Genomic DNA, 25,666 nt, shown 5'->3' with positions numbered 1-25,666 from the left:
GACGCAGTGCTCTTTCCCGCTTCCCCCCCTCCCCCCCATCACGTGCTTTCTCTTTCCCGCTTTCACAAAATCACGCGCAGGCGAAGTGCTCCCCCCCACCCTCCCCCCCGCCCGGGCGCATGCGCGGTGACGTCCGGGCGTTCCCACCCGAGGCAGTGCGCGTGCGCAGGCGCGGGCGGGCGGTCGACGGCGGCGCGTGCGGTTGGCGGTTGGTGCGAGGCCGCGCCGTCCTGTCGGCCAACCAGAGAGAGACGACGAAAAAAAAGAGGCGCTGACGACGACGATGAGGAGAGAGCTGCCCGGTCACCGGCACCGCAAACTGCTCGCGTTCGCCGTCTACAATATCCTTCTCTCCACCGCTTTAGGTAAGGTGGCGGTGGAGAGAGAGAGAGAGAGGGAGAGAGAGAGAGATACTCGTGCGGTCAGGGATGGGAGGGGAAGGTCACTCGAGGTACTGGTCAGCCGTGATCTTATAAAATGGCGGAACAAGGCCCGAGGGCCTGAATGGCCTCCTCCTGTTTCTGGGACTGTGTGTATATGTGTGTAACCCCCGGGGGGTGAGGGGTCACGGTAATGGTGGTGGTGGTGGGTGGGGACGAAGAGAGACCCTTCGGCCAGCGGCGCGAGGAGGGGAAGTTTCCCGGGTGTTTTGAAAGTCAACAGGTCGAAGGCGAAGCGCGACTCTGACCCCCGTGTGGGGGTCAAAGGCGCGTCGGGTCCGGAAGAGGGAGAGACGCGGGTACGCACCACCCCCCCATTCACCCCCGCCCCCCCCCCCCACCCCAAGCTGACCGCCTTGGGGTGGACGGTGTTTAGGCTGAAGTCATGAGGTCGAAGCGCTAAACCTTATCGAGTTAATAATTTGGTCCCTTGGCGCCGCGGCGGTCTGTGGGTCGCCGCTGCACGCGGCCGGCTGCCGCCCTGGCGGATTACCGCGAAGCGCTTTGAGACGTCGCGCCGACGTGGTAAGACGCCGTATCGAATGCAGGGAAAAGTGCTCACACCGAGCGCTTTTACCGTTGAAAGTGCGGTGGCTTTGTATTTTGCGGGCAAACCGAGAAACCGATTTGGGTACGGCGGTGTCCCAACGAACCGCCATGAAGTGAGTGAGCGACTGGTGTTATTTGGGGCTGCTGTTGGCCAGGACGCCAGGAGACATTCACTTCTCTTCTCGAGTAACGTATGGCGTGTCAAAGAGTACCATGAGTTTAAAGACCCGACTCGGGGCTTGACACCCAGAACCTTCTGATTCAGAGGTGAGAGTCTGACCAACTGAGCCAGGTTGAGCCACGTTTCAACCAAAACATTACAAGTATTTTGGAAGAGCGGGTAACGTTCCCGCAACAAAAACTTGTTAATAAAGTTCTTTTCACGTTGAAAAACAAATGTATCCGAGGTTTACAAAATATAATTGAATGGAAATTAAGTGAATGTTAATACAAACAGATGTAGCAGCTGATCTATGTAACCAATGTTTTATAAACAAAATAATATGAGCAGCCAATTGAGGTACAATAATAATCCTTACATTTTGATACATTTGATATAACGTGTTTCACGTCTGGTTCTTTAACACTCTTCAATTCAAAAATATTGAAAATAAACATAAGTGTTTTTCAAGCGGATAAATAAAATTAGTTACAGTTTTAAACTTTGTTACATGCAGTGAAAGTTGGTGCGCCCACTGATCCTCAAGTCAAAAAAAATGGAACTGACAGATCTGTTTCAAAAATTTTCGGCAGCAGCAACAGCAAACCAGGTAACTTAAAAGTAAGACTGATTCAAGCAGGGGCTTTTCTACACACAGTATATCAAAGATAATTTGAGGATTTAAGTTTCCAGTTGATGTACTTTTTCAGTGATGCCTCCCATTTCCCGTGAAGTAACTTGCTGGACTGCTACTTGGAGTATTCTCGTTTAGTGTCCAGCTAAGTTTAGATTCAAAAACATTTCTCCAATGTGAACAGGCAGCATTTCACTTCGTGAAAATGCCACTTATAGTTCATAATCCTATAAGTGTATCTCACAAAGCGAATTTCAACATCAGAGCAGAAAACACGTCTACTATCACCCTAAAAAAGACTATGTAATCTCCACAGGGAGAAGGCTAATTACCTCATACAGGGAGGGAGAACAAATATTCTCCACAGGGAAGGACAGACACATGATTCCTGGCTAATAAAGATACTTTTCCCAAGAACTTTAATGTTTAACATCAAGTTATATCATATGACAATAATTATTAACTTTTTTTTCAAGTAAAAGTTTATGTGAAGATTTACCATGACAGTCCAATTCTTCTCTGTACAACTGAGGATCTTAAAGAGCATGAATTAATAGATCCATATTTTATATGGATTGGACCATCTGGAAAAAATATAAAAGGTAAGATGCTCTTTAACTTTTCCAGGGCTTCAGCCAAACCTTGTGCACATGGCAGGACAGACAATTTGTTGATATCATCATTAACATTGTGTAAGTTGTTTTACTGTGTGGTTAGAAAGTAGGTGGGAATGAATTAGTGGAGCTTTTTCATCGAAAGGTTGTAGATATTTTATAGTGGCCTGCCAGTTGTTTCATTACTGCTGTTTTGCAGTTGATGGTGAGGTTCAATCTGCAGAGACTCTGTGTTACGTTGTTTTAACACATTTTTACCATTACTCACACAACAGTAATTGTAATTAGCATTGCAAGGCACCTTGGGAACCTGTTACAAGGGTTTCTGCACTTTGTTGGAATTCTAAATTACCAGTTAAGTGGCACAATTGAGAGTTAAAATAAAAATGTGTTTTACTTAATTTTTTTGTAAAAAAAAATCATATGGCCCTTCGGCCCATATGATCTCATGCCTCCACCCACCCTACCGCTCGCTGTCCCATCAGAGCCTTAAGCTGTTTTTTTTAATGAGTCAAAGGGTGGTGACCTTTTTAAACATTATTTTTCTCACAGCATTGTTTGTGCTGCATTTCAGGGGAGTCCTATGCGAAGATCACTGAAACAGGACGACTCATATTGAAATCATTCAGAAAGTTCATGTCGGGAGACTATACCTGTACAGTTTCCTACAAGAATATTGAAAAGAAGAAAGAAATATTCCTTGATATGAAATTCTCAGTGTATGGTAAATAATGAGTTAACTAACCCCCTCACCGCAAACCCCCTCCAGGTCTCTTTCAGCTTTCCCCTTGGAAAGTCCTCCGCAGAAAACACCATGAAGTGAAAACTGCAGCTTTCCTAAACAAGTTCCGTTCCGTATTTAAGGAGTAATGGTTGCTTAAAAAAAGTGTTTTGAAATATCTATTCACCCTCATAGTCCCTCATTTCTGAATAATCATAGCCGGTCTTTAAAGCCTGGCCACTACCATCTTGGATTTCTGCTTATCATTTTTGAATGCTTAAAATGGCCTTTATTAGAATAAACTAAGTTTATGCAGAGGATACTGGCCTAACTGAATCTGAGATGGCACAGTATGCCTACACAAGCATAGATAAGTGCTGCTGCCTCCACAGGATAGGGCACCTGCCCATACAGGACAGTATTGCTGCCTACACAGCACGGATGCAAATGCATTCAATGGCAGTGAGCTTTCAGTGCTGTTTCATTCACAGGTTCTTAATTCTACCTTATCATAAGGTCTTATTTAGGTGTCAGCCTGGATCAACTCTTGAGTTAAACGTTTGTGGATTGTGAAGGCCCAAATTGGGATTTTGAACTCAATCTGGGCTGACTCCAATACAATACTGGGGCAGCACTGCATTTTAGGAGGTTCTGCTTTGAATGAGGCATGAAAATGACTTCCTTTTTTTTGTTTTCATACTACTTAAAAAGAGAAGGGAGCTTATCCCAACGATGCTCCATTTGGTCCTTCGTGTCATAGCTGTTCGTGATCAAATTGGCTGCCACATTTCACCTACAAAATACATAATCACTGCAGTAAATCCTGTGAAGCAATTTGAGATCTTCTGACTTGAAAGGTGCCATAACAAATGCAAGGATTGTTGTTATTATTATCATTTATAAGAATACTTTGGTATTATTCATTCCCAGAAGTTCTCATAAAGAAACTTTTTATTGAACTCTTCCAGCTTATCGTGAGCCCGATTATTCGTTTATGTTTGCGACCCGCTATCACACCAAAGGTTGCCATGAGCCTGCTAACAGTCAGTTCTTTCACAAGTTAAATTCAGTGGAAAAAGAGTTGATTGATGATCTAGCCTGCAGAATATCTGACATCAGGATGCATTGCCATGTCGTTAGAGTACCACACAAAGGCCTTGTAACCGAGCTCTTCATTAATTTCAGAGGTGATTTTCATATTACTGTTTGTATCTGTAAAGCACTCTTAATGTTGTCTGAAAGGTTGAAGTATGTTTGTGTCGTTTTAGAGTATTTAATTAACTGAATATGTCAGTAGATAAAGAAGAATGCTGAAAAAAATACATAGGAACTCACTTGTAACTAAGACAGAAACTCATGGGAACATGTCTGTTACGACAAGAAGCTTACAATATGGACAATTTTTTGTTTGGTCAGCCAGGTGTCTGATACATATGGAAACCTATCATTATGCTTAAGAGTATCCAAAACAAATTGAGTTCTATGCACAGTGGAAATTCCCATTTCTGGATTGAAGTGCACATTACTTCTTACCTAATTCCAGAGAGTATTAGAAGCAGGTTGGCAAGAGCCAAGGCTTGGGAACCACAGAGTGTGCATTGGGGTGACTGCTAGTTTAACCTGCTAAAATCGCATAGTTGGCCAACACAGACCGAAACACACAGGAACACTCCGGTAACCACAAGGGGTTTACATAACAGACATAAACACATTCCATTATGTTAACAATAATGTAATGTGTGTAAGAGTGTTAAGACTTTTGCAAATGACTGGTCCAAAGTACTCATGTCTAGCCCATGTTGCAGTTGTCTCTTAATATTAAATTTGTTAGAATCCATGAAAGATCAACCACCAACTAAAAAAGTAATAATTTCTTTCTTCTTCAAATTTGCAGTTGATCCTTTTGCCAATGGATGGGAAGCATTGTGCAAAAAACTCGAACATAACTGTCAAGATGAACTTAACAGAAGAGTAGAGAATGTATGTTGAGGAGGATTTGGGGGCCAGGGGCTGAGCTCTGGGAGTTGGAGGTTGGTTTGGGATCGGGAGCTAAGCTCTGGAAGCTAAATTCTGGGGCCTCGAGCTGGGCTTTAGGGTCTGGAGGCTGTAGCGTTGAGGTGGGAGCCACTAGCTATGCACTAATGTTAAGGAGTGGGAACTGGTTCACTAGCACAAGAGCTTAGCAACATACAATAGTAGCCTGTGTGTGATTGTGTTTTAGGCTCGGAATCGTGTGCAAGCTTTCTTTATGAAGCAGAGCATTGTATTGGCAGGAATGAAAAATGCACTGCCCACCTTCTACTACATTGACAACTCTCTGCAAGTGTCACGAGTAGACCACTGTCGCCCTGGGTTTGGGAAGAATAAGATCACTCATTCAGATTGCTCCGAATGCTGTGGTGAGTCTTGATTGCTATTTAGGTTACTTATATCCCAACTCAACTAGAATACAGTGCCATTTCTTAATAAGGCATTCTTCCGTTAATCAGAATTACATTACACCTACCTGTGGGAACGCAGCTCCAACACAATCTATTTCCTGTTCATGCTGGGTGCAACCAGCTCACTGGACCTCGGAAGAGGTATCAGAGAGGCTGGGAACTCACAGAGGGGAAAGATGATTAACGGACAGCGTGTTTTATACACATCTTAGATGTCAGCCTGGCTCATTTTGGCAGCACTCTCTCCTCTGAGTTAGAAGGTTGTGGGTTCAAGCCCCGCATACGAATCTCCAACTCACAAAATCTAGGCTGTCACTCCAGTGCAGTCCTGTGGAGCACGGCATTTTGCGGGTGCTATCCTTCGGATGAGATGTTAAACCAAAGGTTCTGCCAGCCTGTTACGTACATTTGTAATTTGTTGTTGTTGGATGTTAATGACCCCATGGCATTATTTGAAAGTAGAATGGAGTTTCTTAACAATTCTCTGCATATGTCCATAGCAATTGTGAGACTAATGAGATTGCTTTTGGAACATACCCACATGCCAGGCCTGCAATTCCACTTGTCCTCACCTTGTCTTAAAATCTAAGATAGTACAGAATGTGGAATATTATTAAATTTGAACCTCATTTGGAGGTTGGTTTATTTTTAAGAACTGTACAATTGGCTTCCAAATTTAAAAATTCCCCACTCATCTTAAATTTGAAGACAAAATGGCTGCACAGGCTAAGACCATGAGGAACTTTCACTTGTGTAGCTGTGAGTTAGATCACTGAGCTATCTCACCTTTAGGCTATGCTTTTGTAATGGAATTTCCAAACAGTCGGAAGAGGTTTTGTGTTGAATATCTAGGAAGGCGTTTTGTTGAAATGAGAATATTTCCGTTGCTGGGAACACTAAATACTTGTCTTTGCTTTTTCTTCCACAGTTGTTTGCGATCATGGGATGTACAGCCCCACTAACGATGTGAACTGCTTGCCCTGTACCAGTATCAGGATTAATTTCTATGGAGCCACAGCGTGTTAGCATGTGCCCCCCCTGCATAAATCTAGCCTTCTGATGTGATATTCATTTGAAGGATCAGTGCTGCTCTCTTAACAAAACAATAATTTCACCTGTTGTGCCCAAATAAGCCCTGCTATTGGTAAGATTACTGTCCCACAAGATGTATTTGTACACACTGTAATAATTACTAGTATCTATACCAGGGGCAATAGTTGAAAACACATGGCTGTGAAAATTTCTGAATGTAAATGCTCTGCTAATAAGATTCAAATTGTTGCAACCTGCATTTAATGACCATCCTATAAACCTGACTTGTCTACTTATCTGCACGTTGTCTAATGTTCAATGTTAGCATGAAGCTCTGTCAGACAGTCCTTTCATTATTCAAACCTATTGTATGATCGTTGAACTAAGCATCAGATATCAGGATTTGAATTGTTCTACACTAAGTTCTCCTCCAGCTCTCTCCACTCACAGCGAAACTGCATCTCGCTGTTCATTATGTTACCATGACTAAATCACTCGTCTGTGCAGAGTATTTGAACGATTGAATGCGTGCATTCTAGTCCTGCACCACAGTGATGGTGTACTGTCCTGATGTCACAAACTCAGTGAGAAACCAGATAATATTTATAACATTAAATAGTTGTATCATGGTCATATTTGGCCAATAATTGGAGACTACAGGACGATACCAATTTACATAAAGCTTATGGTACAGGGGCATTCTTTATTGTTATTTATCATGAATTCCAGGCAGTGCAAAAAAAAGTTCATGCGTGGACTTTGCAACAACTCTGTTCAAATGTATCTACCACCGAACAACTTTTATTTTTTTTACAATAAATGCCCAGCAATCTGTAAAAAGTGTGGAAGGTTTTGAATCCGTATCCAGCAACGATACATTACACATGAGCACAGGTATGTGACTGGAACACCCATAAGCTGTTCATCAGTAACAGACAACAGAAAAGCACGTTTGACTCCGAACGATAGCTACTAAGAGACATTGTACGGGGGAACTTGACCCGCAGTTTTAGCCACAATTGCCGACAGTAAGTTTAAATGCTTGTTTCTGCTCGGGGAGCAGCGTAGCACAGGAAATGGGGCTACGGTACCTCTTCCCATTCTCTCCACAAATCCACGTGGCTGTCCTTCCGAATATCATGATGGACATTCCTTCTGCCGCGTGCAATGCAGGTAGCTTGCTGCTGGGGTTCCCAGGAGCCATCCTTGTATGGGCAGTAGCAAAGCGTAGTCGCATTCATTTCCACTTTCACACCAGCAGGGATAATGATGTTTCCTGCAAAACAGTTAGGGCCTGCAGTGACAGAAAACATCAGGAAATTAAACTTACTTGTAGAAAGAATACAATACAAGAAACGTATAATTATGTTAGTTGTACTAATTATGTAGTGATTTTACTAACAATGAAGGACCACTAGTGGTATGAGCTCCAGATTATCCAGAATTTTTCCAGTGCTCAGTCTCTTCCCACAACAAGCTACATATCTCGTTCTGAAAGATATTCAATTAGTGCAAATTGTTGTTCTAAGGCGCTGTGGGAAAAGGCAGTGCTGTTCATTCCCAAATGTAGTATATCCCGAGGAAGCCAGCACACTCGCAAACATCATGTTTGAGCTAAAGCAGCCGCTTATTTAACGCCAAGATGCTCCACTTACTCTGTTAGTCACTTACCCTGTTTGCAGATAGGGCAGCACAGTTTGGATTCATACGAAGGATTGACGCAGAGCACACGAGCGCATTCCGTGGTCAAACAGTACACGGCTCGGTTAGCTTCACACCGGCACCTCTCACAGGGAGACAGCTGCAGGAACACGAGACATTCACGCTCATGCCGGATCTCACGGATTCAGGCTCGGCGACAAAACGTTCCGTCTCGAAAATCTCGGGACGCCACGTGCGTCGATGATAATAATCCTTGCGTTTGATAAGCGCGCCTGATCGCACCTTCGAGACGACTCGCGGCGTGCTACAGAATAGCGTTGACCACTGCACTACTCTAAAAGCGTGGCGACTGCGTGCGTGGGGCGCAAAACGCGGCAGCCGATGGCGCACGGCAGGATTGCGGTCTGAAGCAGCGGAGGGGTAGTTCGGGCAGCGCAGGGCGTGGCTCAGGGCAATGCGATGGTGGTGGTAACTTCACTGGATGTTTCTTGCAGTACCACCTTGTGGTTGGCAGGTGACGCCGTTGCACCGCATACCTTTTGTCAATACCGCAGTCGCTCGTTGGCAAAGGATTTCAGTGCCGCCCACGCGCAATGCATTGAAAGGAGTCAATGCCTGGCAAATTAGCTTGAAAAGACAACAACGACAGCCACCTTACTTACAGGGAGCAGACCCAGAGCAGATCATGAGAGCGCTTTGAGATGTCTCGAAGATGCGATAAGCCGCTCTATAAAATGCAAGGATCATTATTGCCATCATCCTGCCTCAGCTGACATTTTCCCGTTCAAAAGATCCACAAATTAAATGACAAGAAAGTTGTGAATTTTTGGCCCAAATGTTTTGCCGCCACGGTTCGGTTGCGGTTGTGGTTTTGCTGATTGTTCAGGTGCCTACACTGAGAACGCGCTCCCATTAGACTATCCACCGGTCCATCAACCAGCTCCATCGTGCTGTCAAGATGGGTTAATGGACATTGGGAGCATTCAGGCAAGTCCTGATCCCGCCCTCACCAACATTCACCCGTGCATTTATGAGCAGGTAGGTCTCTGAATAGTGATCAATGACGAGACTGCTGTCAAATTTACCCCCTCTCAAACCCAAGAGCCCAGAGGCTCATTGCAAATCCTACAAGTCGCATCTTCGCTGAGATCAGTAATCGAGCACAGACGAGGACATGAAACTTGCAAACTTCCAATATGTAGCTCAAAGAGATTCAGTAGATAAAAATAATAATCCTTGCATTCGATGTAGCACCTTTGAGACGTCTCAAACTCTTTCCCAGAACATACTGTAAAGTGAATTGACTATATATTGTGGGTGGAACTCAGCAGCCAATTGCGCACAGCAGTGTCCCACAAACAGCGTGGATTGAAGTGACCAAATTATTATTATTTCTGTAAGATAAACTTGCTAAGCCATCAGAACACCTCGTCTGCAGGAACAGAAGGGAGACATAGTACTGTAAGACAAAAAATACATCGATTGCAAAGCAGTTTAAAAGCAGCAGTACATTTCCCCCACAAAGAGTTGGAAAGTTACCAAGAACTCCTGGAAGGGTTTGAACATTCGGCCCCCATATTCGCACATCTTGCGTATCTTCTGGCACCGTGGACAGCAGCCTTGGTACGTGACACGGATGCAGCGAGGGTGGATTCTAGGGCAGTCGGGTTTGGTGCACACCGGCCCCTCCTCGGTGCAGGTGCAGGGACAAGCTGTTGAACTGGGGTAGTATCTGGCTCCGACCGCAAACACGAATCCGTTTTCAGCGACGCAGCCTCTACCCCAGTAATCAGCCAACACATAGTCAGCCTCGCTCTTGGCCAGGACAGCGTTGTCTCTCGCCAGGTCGGGCACTGCCGAATGAGTCAACATCAGACATGCTGCCAGGACCCAACGCAGCCTCCTGAGATCAGGGGAGGATGGCAAAGTGACCATGTCCTGTTCTGAGCCAGTGTGCCCAGCGACTGATGCCGCTAGGAGCTGGGCTTCCCAATGGTAAACAAGTGGGCGGCACGTGATGATTGCCAGCGACCAGGCGCTGTGAGGCATCGCGCCAAGCAATGGGCACAAACTGCAGGTGCCTGGCATTGATAGTGTGGGCACATGGGTCGCTCTGATTGGGACATTGCACGCTGTTGACTTTCGTGTGCACATACGGGTTGGAGGAATGAGCACCAAGGCCACACACTGACCAAGACAGATGTCTCTCTTTCCATTGTTGACGTAGGAGGTGACGTTGGTGTGAGTAGGAGTCTGACACCTCGCCAATGCAGGGGTGTTTGGCCCTGCATGGGGGACAGGCGGGTGATGCAGTGGGGAATGCATATTGCAGCATGGTAATCCGTTGGGGAGAAGCAGGGGATGCAGTGGTGCTTGTTGATGTGGGAGAGGAGTAGATGATTGAGTGGTGCATGGCACTGCAGTGTGGAATGGGCAAGTGATGCAGTGGGGGATTGATGGTGTGGAAGTTTGTTGACATGGGAACTGCTTGTTTCCATCACGGGAAATTAGGATTATACGTTCAACATGATTGTGAGCTGGTGTGAGATACGTGGAAGTTGTGTGTGAGCTGTGTGATCTGGCGTGAGGTGTGTGAGGTGTGTGTGAGCTGGTGTGTGTGTGAGGTAGTGTTTACTAGTGTCAGGTGTGCGTATATGAGCTGGGTGTGTGTGTGTGTGTGTCTGAACTGGTGTGAGGTGTGTGCGCGGGTGAAAGATGTGTGTAAGTTGGTGTGAGGTGCATGTGAGGTGGTGTGTACTTGCATTGGGTGTGCTTGTGTGAGCTGGCGGGTTTGTGTGAGCTGGCATGAGGTTTGTGTGAGATGGCGTGAGGTGTGTGTGTGTGTGTGAGGCGTGTGTGTGTGTAAGCTTGGGATTTGGATGCTCAGGGACTCTCTGGAGTATGTTTAGCGTGGGATCAGCATGAGGTGTGAGTAATCACTGGCAGCAGGCAAGGGGTTAATCTGGCAACATTCACATAGTTGACGCAACGCTATCTATATTTAGAATAAATCCCCTGAACTAAGCAGCAGAAGCTGGTTGCACATGTTAAGCCTACAAAATCCCCACTCAGCTTCCAATTCTATTGTTAGTCACAGCCTCCCTTGGTCAGGACGGAGGTAGAAACGAAGGAAAGGACGATGTGAATAATTGGGGCTCGGTTCTGGATGTGAAGCGTCTTTTCTCAGGGTTAGGGGACGAGTGCTTTTGAACTCAAGAGAGTCCAGGCTGACACTCCAGTACAGTGTTGGGGGAGCGCTGTGCTGTTGGAGGTGCCGGCCTTCAGACGAGACATGGAACATGTTTCAGTTGTTGGTCAGTGCACTCCAGAAACAAAAAACATGGGTCTTTGTGGAGACCTTATGGAAGTGGCTGCCCTTGTGGCTCAGTGGCTGGGTCCCTCTCTTGGTCTTTCTGCCCCTAGTTTCACCCGCCCCCATTGAACGTTAAATAATAATAATGATAATAAAATCCTTGCATTTGATATAGTACTTTTCACGTCTTCTAGACGTCCCGAAGCGCTTCACAGAATAGACTGTAAAGTGAATTGACTGTATATTTGTGGGCGAACGCGGCAGCCAATTGCACACAGCAATGTCCCCCAAACAGTCGTAGATTGAAAATGCACTCACTGCCATTCTGGCCCTTCTCTTTCCTTCACCGTGGGGGAAGGGTGGGGGCGGGAGAGAAAGAGAGAGAAAGAGAGTCACGATTCAGTAAAGCAGGGGTCAGGGGAGCGGGGGTCAGTGTTCGGTGGAACAGGGGGGTGGGGTCAGGGTCAGTATTGAAGTCAACCACAACAACAGATTACGTTTGTAAAGTGCCTTTCACATCGGGAGGACGTCCCAAGGCGCTGGTCAGGGGGTCAGTCGGGCTACTCTGTTGCCCTGTGTCCGGTGCTCCTGGGCAAAACACACACATCTTGGAATTCTCTGCGTTCCCGATCCAGACTGTGCTGTATGGGGAGAAGTACCCACAGCCATTCTCATTACCCCCCACCCCCCACCACCTCCACCACCCCCCCCGCCCCCACAACCTCACTCCCCTGTTACTGCTGAGACTCCGACCATTCTTCAGTACTGATTGCCTCGAGGGGGGAGCGGGGGTTGGGGAGGCTGAGTTCCGTCAGGTCCGTGATGATCCTTTGATCCGACGAACAATGGTGTTGCTATGCCATTGCTGAAAACAAAACCCTTCCACAAAAAGCACAATATGCAGCATCACAGTCCCAGCCCTCGCCCCGGCCCAGCTCCCCAGTGCACCGACAGCTCAGCCGGTTCCAACACAACAGGAAGCAGGCGAAACAGAGGCCCGGTCTCCTCCCAGACCTGACAGCAGGGCTGTGCTGTTGTAAACACTCTCCACGTGGAGCTTTTACTTCCTGGTAACTCCGTTGTGTGTATATAAGGCGGCGGGGGGCAGAGACACACACAGGCAGTGGCTGTGCGATAGAGGAAAGGGGACTGCAATGGGGCTCTTGCTCAGTCTGTTGCAGCAAGCTCTCGCTGGTTTCTCGGGGCTCCAGGCACGACTCCTGATGCTGGGACTCGACGCTGCGGGTAAAACCACCGTCCTGTACAAGCTGAAGCTGAACGAGACAGTCAGCACCATCCCCACCCTGGGCTTCAACGTGGAGATGGTGGAGCCCATCCGCAACGTGTCCTTCACGGTGTGGGACGTGGGCGGGCAGGACAAGATCCGGGCGCTGTGGCGCCACTACTTCACCAACACGGATGGGCTGTTCTTCGTGGTGGACAGCGCAGACCCCGAGCGCCTGGCAGAAGCCAGGGACGAACTTCACAAGATGCTCGAAGACGAGCACTTGCTCCGGGTCCCCGTGGTGGTCCTGGCCAACAAGCAGGACCTGCCCGGAGCGTGGGGCGTGAAGGAGATCACACAGAGCTTGGAGCTCAGGAAGCTGTCCTGCAGAGAGTGGCACGTCCAGAGCTGCTGTGCGGTGACAGGTGAAGGGATCCTGGAGGCTGTGGAGAAACTAGCCCAGTTAGTCAAGGATTCCAAGACCTCCCAGCGCTGGTGAGCAGGACACTGACAGACCAACATCCTATGAATATTTATCAATGCAACAAAATGTCTTCCTAGTTTGTAGAACCCAGCGAGACACTAATCTATGGCTACGGTTCATGTGCCGGTCCTCAAGTCTGAATCTTTGGAATTTTTATCACATTCACTCAAGCTTAAGATGGTCGCGAGAATCCTCGCAAACATGGACATTGTGTGCTGGAGCCCAATTGTGTCTGTGTGTACTGAACTCACGCTATATGTTGCTTTTTTGTGGGTGTGGGGGTGTTTCTATGTATATCATAATAATAATCATAATCCTTGCATTTGATACAGCGCTTTATCATGTCTTCGAGACAATTGCGTACAGCAGCATCCCACAAACAGTCGTAGATTGAGTAACCAGTCGTAGATTGAGTATCTGCGTGTGTCTGTGTGTATGACTCCCTGTTTTAATCCCTCCACCTTTCCCTCCTCTTTTCCCATCTTCAGATCACACCTGAAGTCTTTCCTCTTCCCCTCTGTTCCAGACTCGGTATTAGACTCCACCACTGTTAAGCTCTCCGAGATGCTACCCCGTGTGAAGGGCGCTATATGAATGCAGGGGGTTGTATTGTGTGTGTTTTTTCGTAGTTCATCAGATAAAATGCTGAATTCATTCCTAGTTGAGCGAAGCCTTCTATCTCTCAGTTGATGGCACAATAAAAAGTTATACAACCCGTGACTGTCAAGAGTTTGTTTTCCCCCAAATCAATATTTTATCGGGAAAATATAATCTACGAACAAGGCACACTTTGCATTTATTGCTTTACTGTTGTCTCGCCCCTCATGGTTTCACTGTCTATCTAGGAAAGTCTTACTTATAAGACAAACCATCCAAGCTGTTCTCAGCGTTGGACAGCCATCCTGGGTACATCCTAGGGTGTGTGGAGTCCTGTAGCTCAGTGGTTAGAGCACTCGCCTCGCAAGCGAGAGACCTGGGTTCGATTTCCAGCCCGGCAAAATGTTGGGTAAGTTTCCTTACTCCACATGCCTGTTTACCTAACGGTAAGTGGGAACCTGGTTGTTAGTCGATTGGCGGATCGCTTTTCCGGAGGTAATAATTCCTTCAAAAAAAATAATAATAAATTGGCCACTTCAATCCATGACTGTGTGTGGGGCGCTGCTGCGTGCAATTGGCTGCCACGTTTCACCCACAAATCATGCAGTCAATTCACTTTATTCACAGTGTACCCTGTGAAGCGCTTTGAGACGTCTCAAAGACGTGATAAGGCGCTATATCAAATGCAAGGTTTATTATATTTGTTACAGGGTGAAGTGAGGTCAGACCAGTTACCGCAGTGCACGACCCCACCTGACCTCCTGGTCCATCTTACCGCTCGAGACCATTCAAAGCGGTCGGGTATCCACAGCGACCTGGAGTCCGAGCGAGGACCTGAGCAACAAGCAGTGATGGCATCCGCGGATGGGGAGAGCTGACTCCTGTGTGAGGGACTCCTAGGGTCCCTCCTGATGGACTAGTGGGTTTAATGCAGAGGATGAAAAGGGTGGAGGAGGAGGATGAAGAGGAGGAGGAGGAGGAATGGAGACAGCCCTGCCTTATTCCAGCCCTGATGGGGAATAACTGATACCCACCCAGTGACGGAGATCCCGCCTAAAGACCTTCCTTTTTGATCGTGCTTACGGTCACCTCCCCACCCCCCTCCCTCTCCCCCTGGCTCATTGTCAGATTCCGTCCCGGGACGCTACCCTGCGTGAAGGGCTCTAGATAAATGCAAGTTGTTGTTGGAGCTAGAGATATGTGTGTTACAGCAGCCAATTCTAATAGAGGATGCACTCCTCAAAGGCAAGGTATGGTCAGTGCCTCTTCCACAAATGGCCGGCCTTTGGGTCAGAGATGAGCCTTTATCCGTTTCCCGAAGCACTAACAGCTGGTGCCAACACAGCAGGAAGCAGAAGAGTGAGAGGCCCAGCCTCTCCCAAGTCCTGATAGCTATTGTAAATACTCTCCGCGTAGAATTTTCACTTCCTGGTGTTCTGGACAGTCAAGTGTAAATCAATGAGACAGTGAGTGTGAGTGTGTGAAGCAGCGAAACAGTGAGAGTGGCCGAATCTGTGTATGCACGAAAGTGTGCGTATTTGAGACGTCTCAGACACGATAAGGTGCTATATCTGCAAGAATTATTATTATATTACGTGGTAAGTTTGCGAGTCTGTGAGCGATAGTGTGCGACAGAGAGAGTGGGAGAATTATTGTGTGTGTGTGTGTGTGTGAAAGGAAAGGAGGAACAAGAACAAGAGAGAGAACACGGACGCAGAGCTTAAACTGCATTGCAGGTTCCCTGAGACGTGGGACTGTTGTGATTCCGGGAATAAAATCAGCCTTTTCTCTTTGAGAATAAGAACAGAAACACTGATTAAAAATAGAGTGACATTTACTTATTCTCAGCAATAAAAATTGGATTGTGTTTGATACTGGTCGGGGTGGGGAGGATGGGAGGGAGAACGGTTGGTGGGTCAAGGCTCCAAGCACCAGCCACTGTGCGGTGGGGTGGGGAGGGGGGTGGGGAACACAGAGACCCTTGGGTGGGGGTGTTTGAGGGCAATCAGTGCGAGAGTGGGTGGGTGGATGGGTGGGTGAGGAAGGGGGACTTTCTGCAAATAGAGTGTGTAACTGTAATCTGGGTTTCGTCCTCCCACAGGACAGACTGGGGAGACGTTCACTCACGAGGCAAATGCCGTTCGGTTAAGAGGCTGTGGTGAGGTTCTGCACTTCATAGAAAAAAGAAAATCAGTAGTACGAGTGTTACCTGAAGCGTAAATAACTAACGCCATGGGGTGTGGGCAGCAGAGGGAACAGGGTACCAGGGAGCGATCGATTTAAAAATAGGCGCTGATTATAAAAGTGGGGACATTATGTAGGAACTGGCTGGAGCATTCTTGGTCTCACTATTACAGAACCACAACCCCCATTTCCCCCAACCCCGAATACAATTGGTCACCCACTCAACATGGCTACTTGTGGGACACAGCTGTGCGCAAATACCTCTATCGCCGCGTGTGGGAGGCTGTGGGGGGGGGAGGTGGGGCCATGGAGGGAGTTGGTGGGGTGGGTGGGGGGGAAACGGGGGCTTGGTGGGAGGGGGTCCATACTAGTTGGAAAGGCGCTGTGTGTGCGTCTGTAGCTCAAATGTCTCAAGAACACTTTGAGAAAAAAGAACGTCAGGGGCTCTGCCCTGCTCATCATCATCATCATCATCATCATCATCACCATCCGAGAGAAATACATTCACATTAAAGGCTGAGCCCGAGCGGCCGGGCTCCTTGCGTGCCGGTGTCCGAGCTCCGAGACTCTATGGTTTGGTCTCCGTCGCCCCGCTGCCAGCCCTCTTAAGTGTTCCTTTCACCAGCACTCCTCGGCGTAGGCTGGCTCAACGCTTCCCAACCCGGAGCATGGGTATTCCCAGCCCGGCATTCCCAGTCCGGCGTGAGGGTAGGGGTGGGATGGGGATGGAAGGTGTGGGGGGGGAGGGGGGTGCTCGAGACAGATCAACCCGGAGGCTGGATGTTCGGGGGCACAACGTGCAGCAGCTCCTGCTGCTGACAGCAGGTCAAGGTCACTATCCTTGGAGCGACCCGAGACCATGGGTGCGGTGTGTCTTTGGCCGCGTCTGGGAGAGGCAGGAGAGCTCCTCGTCCCGTCTAGCCACTGGTGGCCTCCGCCAAACCCAGATACTCCACGTTCTCCACCGTGGCCACTCGCAGGTAGCCGTTGGGTTGCGTGGGAGCGGCCGGCAGGTACTCGCTGTTCTCCGGCTCCCAGTAATCGGGATTGTCCACGGCCGGGTTGGCGGGGATGGCTGGCAAGTTGCGGTGAGACAGGTACTCGGGGTTCTGCACGGTGCTGGGGCTGGAGGGCGAGGACGGGCCGCTGCCACTGTGCCCGAACTTCTTCAGCGGGATGTCCAGGTGCCCAGGTCTGGCCGGAGACAGCCTCGCAGGAGCCTGGTTCATGTACTCTGTGAGACCAAGAAACCCAGTGACTGCTCTGTCCAGCTCAGCGCCAACCACGAGACTCCTTCAACCCACCCCCACCCACCACAGCCCCACCAATTCCCTCCCAGCAACCCCCCTCCTCCAACCCTCATCCCACCCTGTCACCCCACCCCCTCCACTTGCACCAAGGTCCTGTGGAGTCCTGTGGCATAGTGGTCAGAGCAAGCGAGAGGACCTGGGTTCCATTCCTGGGCAGGGCAGAACCGTGGGCAAGTTTCCTTACTCCACGCGCCTCTGCTTACCCAGCAGTAAGCAGGAAGCCGGTTGTTCGTAGCCTGGCGGATCGCTTTGCGGGGGTGAAAACAATCGGTCGACCACTCAATCCACGACTGTTTGTGGGTACACTGCTGTGCGCAATTGTCTGCTGCCGTTTTCGCCCCCAAAAATATACGGCCAACCCTTTTTTTTTTTACAGTGTATTCCGTGAAGCGCTTTGAGACGTATGGACGACGTCAAATGCAAGGATTATTATGATTACCTGCTGGCGTTGTGAGCTCAGTGTCCTGAGATAAGCCGCAGTCCACTTCCAGTCCATCCTCGGAGTCCCTGCTCACACACTCAACCTCCCCATCGCTCGCACACGCGCCCGGCTCGGAGTTGTATCGGGTACATTCTGCCGCCGGAGGCCCCTGGCTATGGCCGGAGCCCTTCGCCTCTGCGAACACCTCAGGGTAGGGAGCGCCCGATTGCTGGGACAGGCTGCAGCTGGGGTTTCGGTGGCGATTGGCTGGAACTTGTACTTCTACCTCAGGCCCACTGGTGGTGCTCTGTAACACATAGACCATTGGTCCCTCTCTCTCTCTCTCTCTCTCGCTCACACACATGCACCCACCCAACCCTGGCACAGCCGCAAGCTCCCTGGCACATTCAACCCTACCGGCCCCCCCCCCCACCCCACCGCCGCCACCCCCCGGCACAGTCGCCATCCCCTCACTTCCCTGGCAAAGCCCCCCCCCCCACTCCCCATCGTGCAACCCATAGTCTCCACCGAGCACAGCCCCAATCCATGGCACAATCCAACTTACCACTCCCCACCCCCCCACACACTCCGGCAAAGCCATTCCCCCCCGCAGCACGGCCAACCAACCCCCACTCCCCCCGCCCTCCACCCCCCCCCCCCACACACAGCCCCCAACCCCCAGCATAGCAATGCACAGCCCAAGGTTAGCCAGCCAGGCTCTGACAGACAAAGGTTACAAAGGTCACAGGAAGAGACCCTTTTGCACCTTGTGTTGGTGCAGTCACTGCAATCCAGGCACAAGGGATGGTGGAGGGGATGGTGTGACTGGAACAAGAAAGCTCCGGGAGAGAGCGATGAGCAAAGGCACCTTAGTCGATAACTCTTTAGTATCCGGTTTCCCCCCAAAAATGCACTGATGAGAGTTGAGGGGGGGCGGAGGAGGGTTGGGGGGGAGGTAAGGTGCATTGGAGCTTGATGGCAAGGAGGTGCTTCTTCAGTGTTGGGCAGCGGTTTATTTGGGAAGGATTTACAGCAGAATGTGGAGGGTGGGTGGGTATGCGAAGAGGGACGCACACTGTCCCCCTGGGAATGGGTTTGGGGGAATCTCGCCTCAGACAGGCTGAGAGGCCCACGTGTTGCTGTCAGATGGCCTGTCCAGTAGGTGCTGGGCTGGGCTGGGCTCAGGCTCGGGCTCGCAGACGAGGAGTCACTTAAACTAGTAACTATATTTACTCTGGAGGATGGGATTCTCGTCCTGTGACTCGTGCAGGAGGGCTCAGTGCGGAAAAAGCTGGGCTGTGGTACCAGATATTCTTCAGCGTCCAGCAGATCCTGCATGTCCTCCTCCTCCAACAGCGTGCGAAAGAACTTACTGTCGGCGGGGCTCGGTAATACCAGCTGCTCATCCCCCTGAGAGACAGAGAGAGAGACACACATACAACAACAGCAACAACAACAACAAGATTCCATTTATAGAGCGCCTTTCACATCGGGAGGCTGTCCCAAGGCGCTGTACAGTTGGGTCAGGACCTGAGCAGGGGGGAAATGGTCAGGGTGAGGGGAGGGAAGGGAGGGAGCGAGGAGGGGTTAGAGAGTCGAGAGGGGAGCTGAAGACTGAAGGTCAAAGAGAAAGGTCTTGAGACCGGCCTTGAAGGAGGAAAGAGAGGAGGCGTCGAAGGCACTGGGGATAGAGTTCCAGAGCCTCGGGGCTGAGAGGCTGAAGGCCCGACCACCGACGGTAGGGCGGTTGGGGCGGGAGATGTGGAACAGACCGGAGCCAGAGGAACGGAGGGTACGGGCAGGTAGGTAGGGGGATAGTAGGTCGGAGAGGTAGGAGGGAGCGAGGCCGTGAATGGCCTTGTAGGTGAGGATGAGGATCTTGAAAGCCTGGTGCGGGACAGTACACGAGCTGCAGAGTTCTGAATGACCTGCAGTGTGGAGGGAGGTGGCGGGAAGGCCGGCGAGGAGAGAGTTCCCATAGTCCAGCCTTGAGGTGATAAAGGCGTGGACCAGGGTTTCAGCCGCGTGAGGGGTGAGGTAGTGCCGTAGTCTGGCGATATTCCGGAGGTGATGGAAGGCGGTGCCAGTTGTGGCGCGGATATGAGGGAGAAAGGACAGCTCAGGTTCGAACAGAACCCCGAGGTTCCTGACTGGCTTTGAGAGGTGGAGAGTGCAGCCTTGGATGCTGATGGTGTCAGCGCCTGAGGTGCGGAGGCGCTGACGTGAGCCAATCAGGAGGGCCTCAGTTTTGCGCACGTTGAGCTGAAGAAAGTTGTCTCTCGTCCAGGACTCGATGTCGGACAGACAGCTGTCAGGACATCGGTGGTCGTGGAGTTGAGGGTAGAGGAGGAAAGGTAGAGTTGGGTGTCATCCGCATACATGTGGGAGTGAACCCCATGTCTGCGGATGATGTCACCACAGGGGGAGCATATAGAGGGTGAAGAGGAGGGGACAGAGCCCTGAGGGACACCGCACGAGACAGTGCGGGGGCTGGAGGAAAAGCCATTCGTGGAAACAAAGTGAAGACGGAGGGAGAGGTACGACCTAAACCACTCAAGGACAGGGCCTTGAAGGTTGAGGTGGGAGGACAAGCGGTGGAGGAGGATAGCGTGGTCGACCGTATCGAATACACACACAGTGTGAGAGAGAGAGTGTGAGAAATATGATGTGAGAGAGTGAGACAGTGTGAGAAAGAGACGGGGACAGTGTGTGAGACACACATACATACAATCAGAGAGAGACAATGCGAGAGAGAGTCAGAGACAGAGAGAGGGAGAGAGAGAGACGCTGAGATGGAGAGACAGGCGTACACACACGCAGAGTCAGAGAGGGATAATGTGAGAGAGTGAGACAGTCAGAGAGAAAGAGATACATACACAGAGTCAGAGAAAGAGATAGCGTAACAGAGCGAGACAGTCAGACAAACAGAGAGAGAGAGAGACATACACACACGCGCACAGTTACAGAGAGAGTCAGACAGAGACAGAGAGAGAAAATGCCAGCAGACGAGTAATAAATAAAGAGACGTTGCCGGTGTAAGGGAACGCTGAGGACCTGGATGACCACATATCGTGGTGGGTCTCTGGCCATTTTACTGAAGTCTGTGACCAGCTCCCGGAACCTGGGCCGACATTCTGAGTCTATCATCCAACCTGAAACCAGGAAAAAGATGCTGAGGAATGATGCTGCCCACGAAGGAACCACGTCCGGACCAAATAATCCCCCATGGACAGTGACGGCTGTGGGGGGGGGGTGCGGGTTGGGATCCCAAACAGCCTGGGACCCCATAGAGTATTTGTATTGTCGTCAAACACTCACACACAATCACTCACACACACACAATCACTTACTCACACACACAATCACTCACACACAGTCACTTACTCACACACACAATCACTCACACACACAATCACTCACACACAGTCACTTACTCACACACAGTCACTTACTCACACACACAATCATTCACTCACACACAATCACTCACTCACTCATTCACACACACAATCACTCACTCACACACACAATCACTCACTCACTCACTCACTCACTCACTCACACACTCACTCACTCACTCACAATCACTCACTCACACACACAATCACTCACTCACACACTCAATCACTCACTCACACACACAATCACTCACTCACTCACACACTCAATCACTCACTCACACACACAATCACTCACTCACACACACAATCACTCACTCACTCACACACAATCACTCACTCACACACACAATCACTCACTCACACACACAATCACTCACTCACACACACAATCACTCACTCACACACACAATCACTCACTCACTCACACAATCACTCACTCACACACAATCACTTACTCACACAATCACACATACAATCACTCACTCACAATCACTCACACACAATCACTTACACACACACAATCACACACACACACATACACTCACACACAATCATTTACTCACACACACACTCTTGACACGAGCTCGAAGGGAGAGTTCTAAATAAATCCATCCTCAAAAATCAAGTGTGTAAGTCACTCAACAGACTCCCGCCTCAGCTCTAATGCCCCCCCACCCCACCCCATCGTCTCCCCGATTCCCCCCTCCTCCCACCAAGTAGTAGCTCAGGAGGGGTGATGTGGTGCTCGAAGGCGCTGGTGTTTCTGCGTCAGAGGGGCCGACCCGAGTCCCCCCCCACACCCCCACCCCAGTACTGACTCCCACTTACATTTGACCATGATCATGTAGACGTCGATGGTGCAGATGGGGGGCTGTGGCAGCCGCTCGCCTTTCTCCAGGAGCTCTGGGATCTCTCGGGCCGGGATTCCGTCGTATGGCTTCGCTCCGAATGTCATCAGCTCCCACACGGTCACACCTACACAAACACACACACACCCAGTGTCACACCTACAGCACAAACAAACACACAGTGTCACACCAACGCCAAACACACACACAGTGTCACACCTACAGCACAGGTTATTATATTATAGTATTATTTCATATTACAGATATAATATTACCGATGAGGTTAAGTCGAGGTACAGATCAGCCATGATCTTATAGAATGGCGGAACAGGCTCCAGGGACTGAATGGCCTCCTCCCGTTCCTACGACACTGTCGCACCCGCAGCACACACGCAGTCACACAGCACAAGCAATGTGGGAAGGGGGAAGAGAGAGAGACACAGACACACACACGTACACAGTAAGGAGGGGAGGGGAAGATGCACATCTGGCGGGGAAGAGAGAGAGAGAGAGAGAGAGAGAACATCTGTGGAGGTGTTGTTCCACATACCGTAGCTCCACACATCACTTTGGTGGGTGAACTTCCTGTGCAAGATGGACTCCAGCGCCATCCACTTGATAGGAACCTGAGAGGGTTACAGACACAGTCAATATCAGCCTTCAGCCCCGTTGTAACCCCCCCCACTTTGTCATTACCCCCCACCCTGTCCACACCCTCACCCCGCCCCCCCCCGCCGCTTCTCCCCCGCCTCACCTTGCCGCCGTCAGCGTGGTATTCCGTCTCGTCGATGTCCAGCAGGCGGGCCAGCCCGAAGTCAGTGATCTTCACGTGGTTCGAGCTCTTGACCAGGACGTTGCGGGCGGCGAGATCGCGGTGAACCAGCCTCACGTGATCCTCCAGGTAATTCATCCCCTAAACCAGCGGCGAGTGAGAGGGTCATACACAGCAGCGAGCGGCGGTGGGTGTGCGTGTGTGCATGTGTAGGTGTGTGTGTATGTGGCTATGTGTGTGTGTGTAGGTGTTTGTGTGTGTGTGTGTGCGTGTGGGTGTGTGTGTAGGTGTGCGGGCGCGTGCGGTTCCAGGCGGACAAGGTCTGCGACGCCCGGGGGAGGGGAGGGGGGGGGGGTTGGGGGGAGAAGAGAGGGAGAGGGGGTGACAGACGCTGGCATCTCATGGCTCACCTTGGCGATCTGCACACACCAGTTCAGCAGGTGCTGGGACCCGATGCGGTCCTTGTTCTCTCGGACGTAATCCAGGAGCGAGCCGTACGGCATGAGCTGGGTGACCAACTGCACGGTGGAGGTCAGGCAGATTCCCAGAAGGCGGCAGACATAGGGGCTGCTGACCCCGGCCATTATATAGGCCTCCTGGAAAGACAGCGGGCATTTAGCGAGCTCCCTGCTCCAGCTTTCCCAGCCTGGCTCCCAGCACCACAGCCTCGGGAAGATCGGGGCCCATTCAGGTGGCAGATTCCAGCGCCCGGAGAGACTGGCTTTCTCTGTTTGTACTCGTTCGACAGTAACACTGGCTACAACACGTCCCAAACTCACTCAGACTAATGAGTTTCACTCAGAAGTCTGGCCTGAACCACTGACTGGGGCGTGCGGTGCATTGTCGGAGACGCCGTCCTGTCCTTCGGATGAGATGTTGAACCGAGCTCCCCTTCTGTCTGCCTGTTCAGGTTGGGACGGAGTCCGCTATCCGAAAGGAGAAGGGAGTTTCTCTCTCTCCCGGTGTCCTGGACAACCATCCCCCAGGATAAAATTGGTCACGGCTGTTTGTGGGACGTTGCTGTGCGCATAATCGGCCGCCGCGTTTCGCCCACAAAGCACACGACAACAACAACAACAACAAGATTCCATTTATAGAGCGCCTTTCACGTCGGGAGGACGTCCCAAGGCGCTGACACAGTCACTACAGTTTGCAGTTCATTCCGCGAAGGTGATACTCACGTCGAGAATCTCTTTGTTTGCCTTGGGAGACGTCCCCTCCCTCAAAACCTTAATCGCAACAGGAATCTTCACATCTTCATCCTCCGGGATCCAGACGCCCTGAATTCAGACGAGAGCACAGGACCCGGGTTACTGGGCCAGCGCTCACAGGAAACATGGCAGCCTTGGGGTTGGGGTCGAGGTCAGCTTTGGGGGTGGGGGGGGGTGGGGTTGGAGTCGACGTCACAGTTGGAGTAGGGGGGAAGTTGGGTCGAGAGGGGATTGGGTGGGTCAAGACCAGTATAGAAGACTTAGTCGAGGCAGCGTTGAGGAGGGGGAGGGTTGATGCCAGCGTTGGTGGGGGGTGGATGGGGGGGGTTGAGGCAGTATGGTAGGAGAGTGGAGTAGTGGGGGGGGGGTGAGTTGGGTCCAGGACAGCACTGGGATTACCTTGTAAACTGTCCCGAAAGCTCCGGATCCCAGAATTTTCACCTTCTTCATCTCCGTTTCTTTGAGGATTCGCATCTGCGCCTGGTTAGGCACCACTCCACTGGGCGTGAGGGGCTCGACCAGCTGTAACCACACACACACACAGGGGGCCCGGAGTCAGGCTGGCCATCATCACCGGGGGGTTGACGTAACACCATCGGAGGAAACACACTTGACCCACCCACCCCCCAGAGCTTGGCTAGGCATTTGGATACACACACATCTGCCCCTCACCGGTCCCAGTACTTACCCCCTCGCCTCCCCTCCCCTGCCCTCCCCCAACCCGCCCCCCCTACACACACACACACACACAATCATTCACCCCCACAACCAATTACCCCCCCACACACATTCCCCAATCACCCCCATACCCACACCCAATCTCCTCCCCTCCCTGCCATCCGTCCGTCCGTCCCCTCCCCACCACCTCCCCACCCTCTCCCCCTGACCTCTCGTTGCTCCAGGAGACGCAGCATGGTGTGTTTCCTCTTGAGCCTCTTGTTGCGGAGACACCAGACGACGAGCAGCATGATGAGAACCAGGAACAGTAAGGCCCCAGCCACCCCCGCCACGATGGAGGTCACCTGACTGGACACAGGAAAAAAACAGCAACGTACGGTGAGGTCGGGGTTAATTCAAGTAGTTGTATCACTGTGCGTGGTGTGTGTGTGTGTGTGTGTGTGTTTGGGAGGTGGGGAAGGGGACGAGACGGGCGGGTTGTGATTTCACCCGTCATCAGTGCTGCTCCAGCGATAGGGATTGGAGGGTTGGTTGTTGGTTTGCCGCTGTGTCCTGACTCGCTTCTGAAGCTCTCTGTAATCTCCCGAGCTCGGCCGGCCGCCAAACACTGACGGGAATCACAGCCCGAACATTCCTGACCTCACCTGGCGCCCGCGCGCACACCCCCCTCTTCCAGCAGACGGCAGCACCGAGGAGCGGAACCCACATAGTTTTGTCTTCTGATATAAGTTTCTTCTAGGAAACAAACTTGAAGGACAAAGCCAGCAGATAGGATTGTTTCACGAGATCGGTTTGGGGGAAGAATGCCCTTCGGCCCATCTGATTTTGTTTCGCCCACGAAATATACCGTCAATTCACTTTGCTGCGTATTCTGTGAAGCGCTTTGAGACTTGAGCACTCGCTTTGCAAGCGGGACACCTGGGTTCAATTCCAGGCACAGGGCGAAACCTCGGGCAAGTTTCCTTACTC

General features: G+C 50.6%; 4 protein-coding genes across 6 annotated transcripts in view; 2 read left to right on the top strand and 2 right to left on the bottom strand.

Annotated features, from left to right (window-relative positions):
* The first annotated feature begins 177 nt into the window (after positions 1-177).
* Positions 178-6,664, top strand: LOC103183789 (zona pellucida-binding protein 2). Of its 2 annotated transcripts, XM_042343398.1 has the most exons (8): positions 178-365; positions 1,667-1,759; positions 2,260-2,385; positions 2,972-3,121; positions 4,087-4,305; positions 5,013-5,098; positions 5,340-5,517; positions 6,488-6,664. In XM_042343398.1, the coding sequence occupies exons 1-8, from the start codon at positions 284-286 to the stop codon at positions 6,583-6,585; spliced, it is 1,032 nt and encodes a 343-aa protein (XP_042199332.1). In that variant the 5' UTR covers positions 178-283; the 3' UTR covers positions 6,586-6,664. The 2 variants fall into 2 exon arrangements, with proteins under 2 accessions (XP_042199332.1, XP_042199333.1); XM_042343399.1 differs by lacking the exon at positions 4,087-4,305.
* Positions 6,665-7,258: 594 nt separating this feature from the next.
* On the bottom strand, positions 7,259-11,507 carry LOC103183788 (von Willebrand factor C domain-containing protein 2-like). Its single transcript, XM_007901443.2, has 3 exons — positions 9,793-11,507; positions 8,263-8,392; positions 7,259-7,885 (listed from the first exon to the last, which is right to left on the bottom strand). Exons 1-3 carry the CDS (start codon positions 10,576-10,578, stop codon positions 7,674-7,676), a joined length of 1,128 nt encoding a protein of 375 aa, XP_007899634.1. The 5' UTR covers positions 10,579-11,507; the 3' UTR covers positions 7,259-7,673.
* Positions 11,508-12,326: 819 nt separating this feature from the next.
* On the top strand, positions 12,327-13,593 carry LOC103183787 (ADP-ribosylation factor-like). The gene has a single exon (XM_007901442.2). It carries the CDS (start codon positions 12,721-12,723, stop codon positions 13,288-13,290), a length of 570 nt encoding a protein of 189 aa, XP_007899633.1. The 5' UTR covers positions 12,327-12,720; the 3' UTR covers positions 13,291-13,593.
* Positions 13,594-16,391: 2,798 nt separating this feature from the next.
* The window catches only part of erbb2 (erb-b2 receptor tyrosine kinase 2), a 31,166-nt gene continuing 21,891 nt past the window's right edge, over positions 16,392-25,666 (bottom strand). The window contains exons 17-27 of one of the 2 annotated variants that reach the window (XM_042343396.1): positions 24,907-25,045; positions 24,419-24,541; positions 23,990-24,088; positions 23,219-23,404; positions 22,791-22,949; positions 22,587-22,662; positions 22,017-22,163; positions 20,842-20,939; positions 19,021-19,197; positions 17,806-18,094; positions 16,392-17,290 (exon numbers count right to left, since the gene is read on the bottom strand). In XM_042343396.1, coding sequence (XP_042199330.1) covers positions 16,974-17,290; positions 17,806-18,094; positions 19,021-19,197; positions 20,842-20,939; positions 22,017-22,163; positions 22,587-22,662; positions 22,791-22,949; positions 23,219-23,404; positions 23,990-24,088; positions 24,419-24,541; positions 24,907-25,045 — 1,810 coding nt within the window. In that variant the 3' untranslated portion in view covers positions 16,392-16,973. The remainder of the gene's footprint in view (positions 17,291-17,805; positions 18,095-19,020; positions 19,198-20,841; positions 20,940-22,016; positions 22,164-22,586; positions 22,663-22,790; positions 22,950-23,218; positions 23,405-23,989; positions 24,089-24,418; positions 24,542-24,906; positions 25,046-25,666) is intronic. The other variant, XM_042343397.1, reaches the window with a different exon arrangement.

This window comes from Callorhinchus milii, unplaced genomic scaffold (genome assembly GCF_018977255.1).
Source record: "Callorhinchus milii isolate IMCB2004 unplaced genomic scaffold, IMCB_Cmil_1.0 Scaffold23, whole genome shotgun sequence".
Lineage (NCBI taxonomy): Eukaryota > Metazoa > Chordata > Chondrichthyes > Chimaeriformes > Callorhinchidae > Callorhinchus > Callorhinchus milii.
This window is presented reverse-complemented; position numbering and strand designations above follow the sequence as displayed.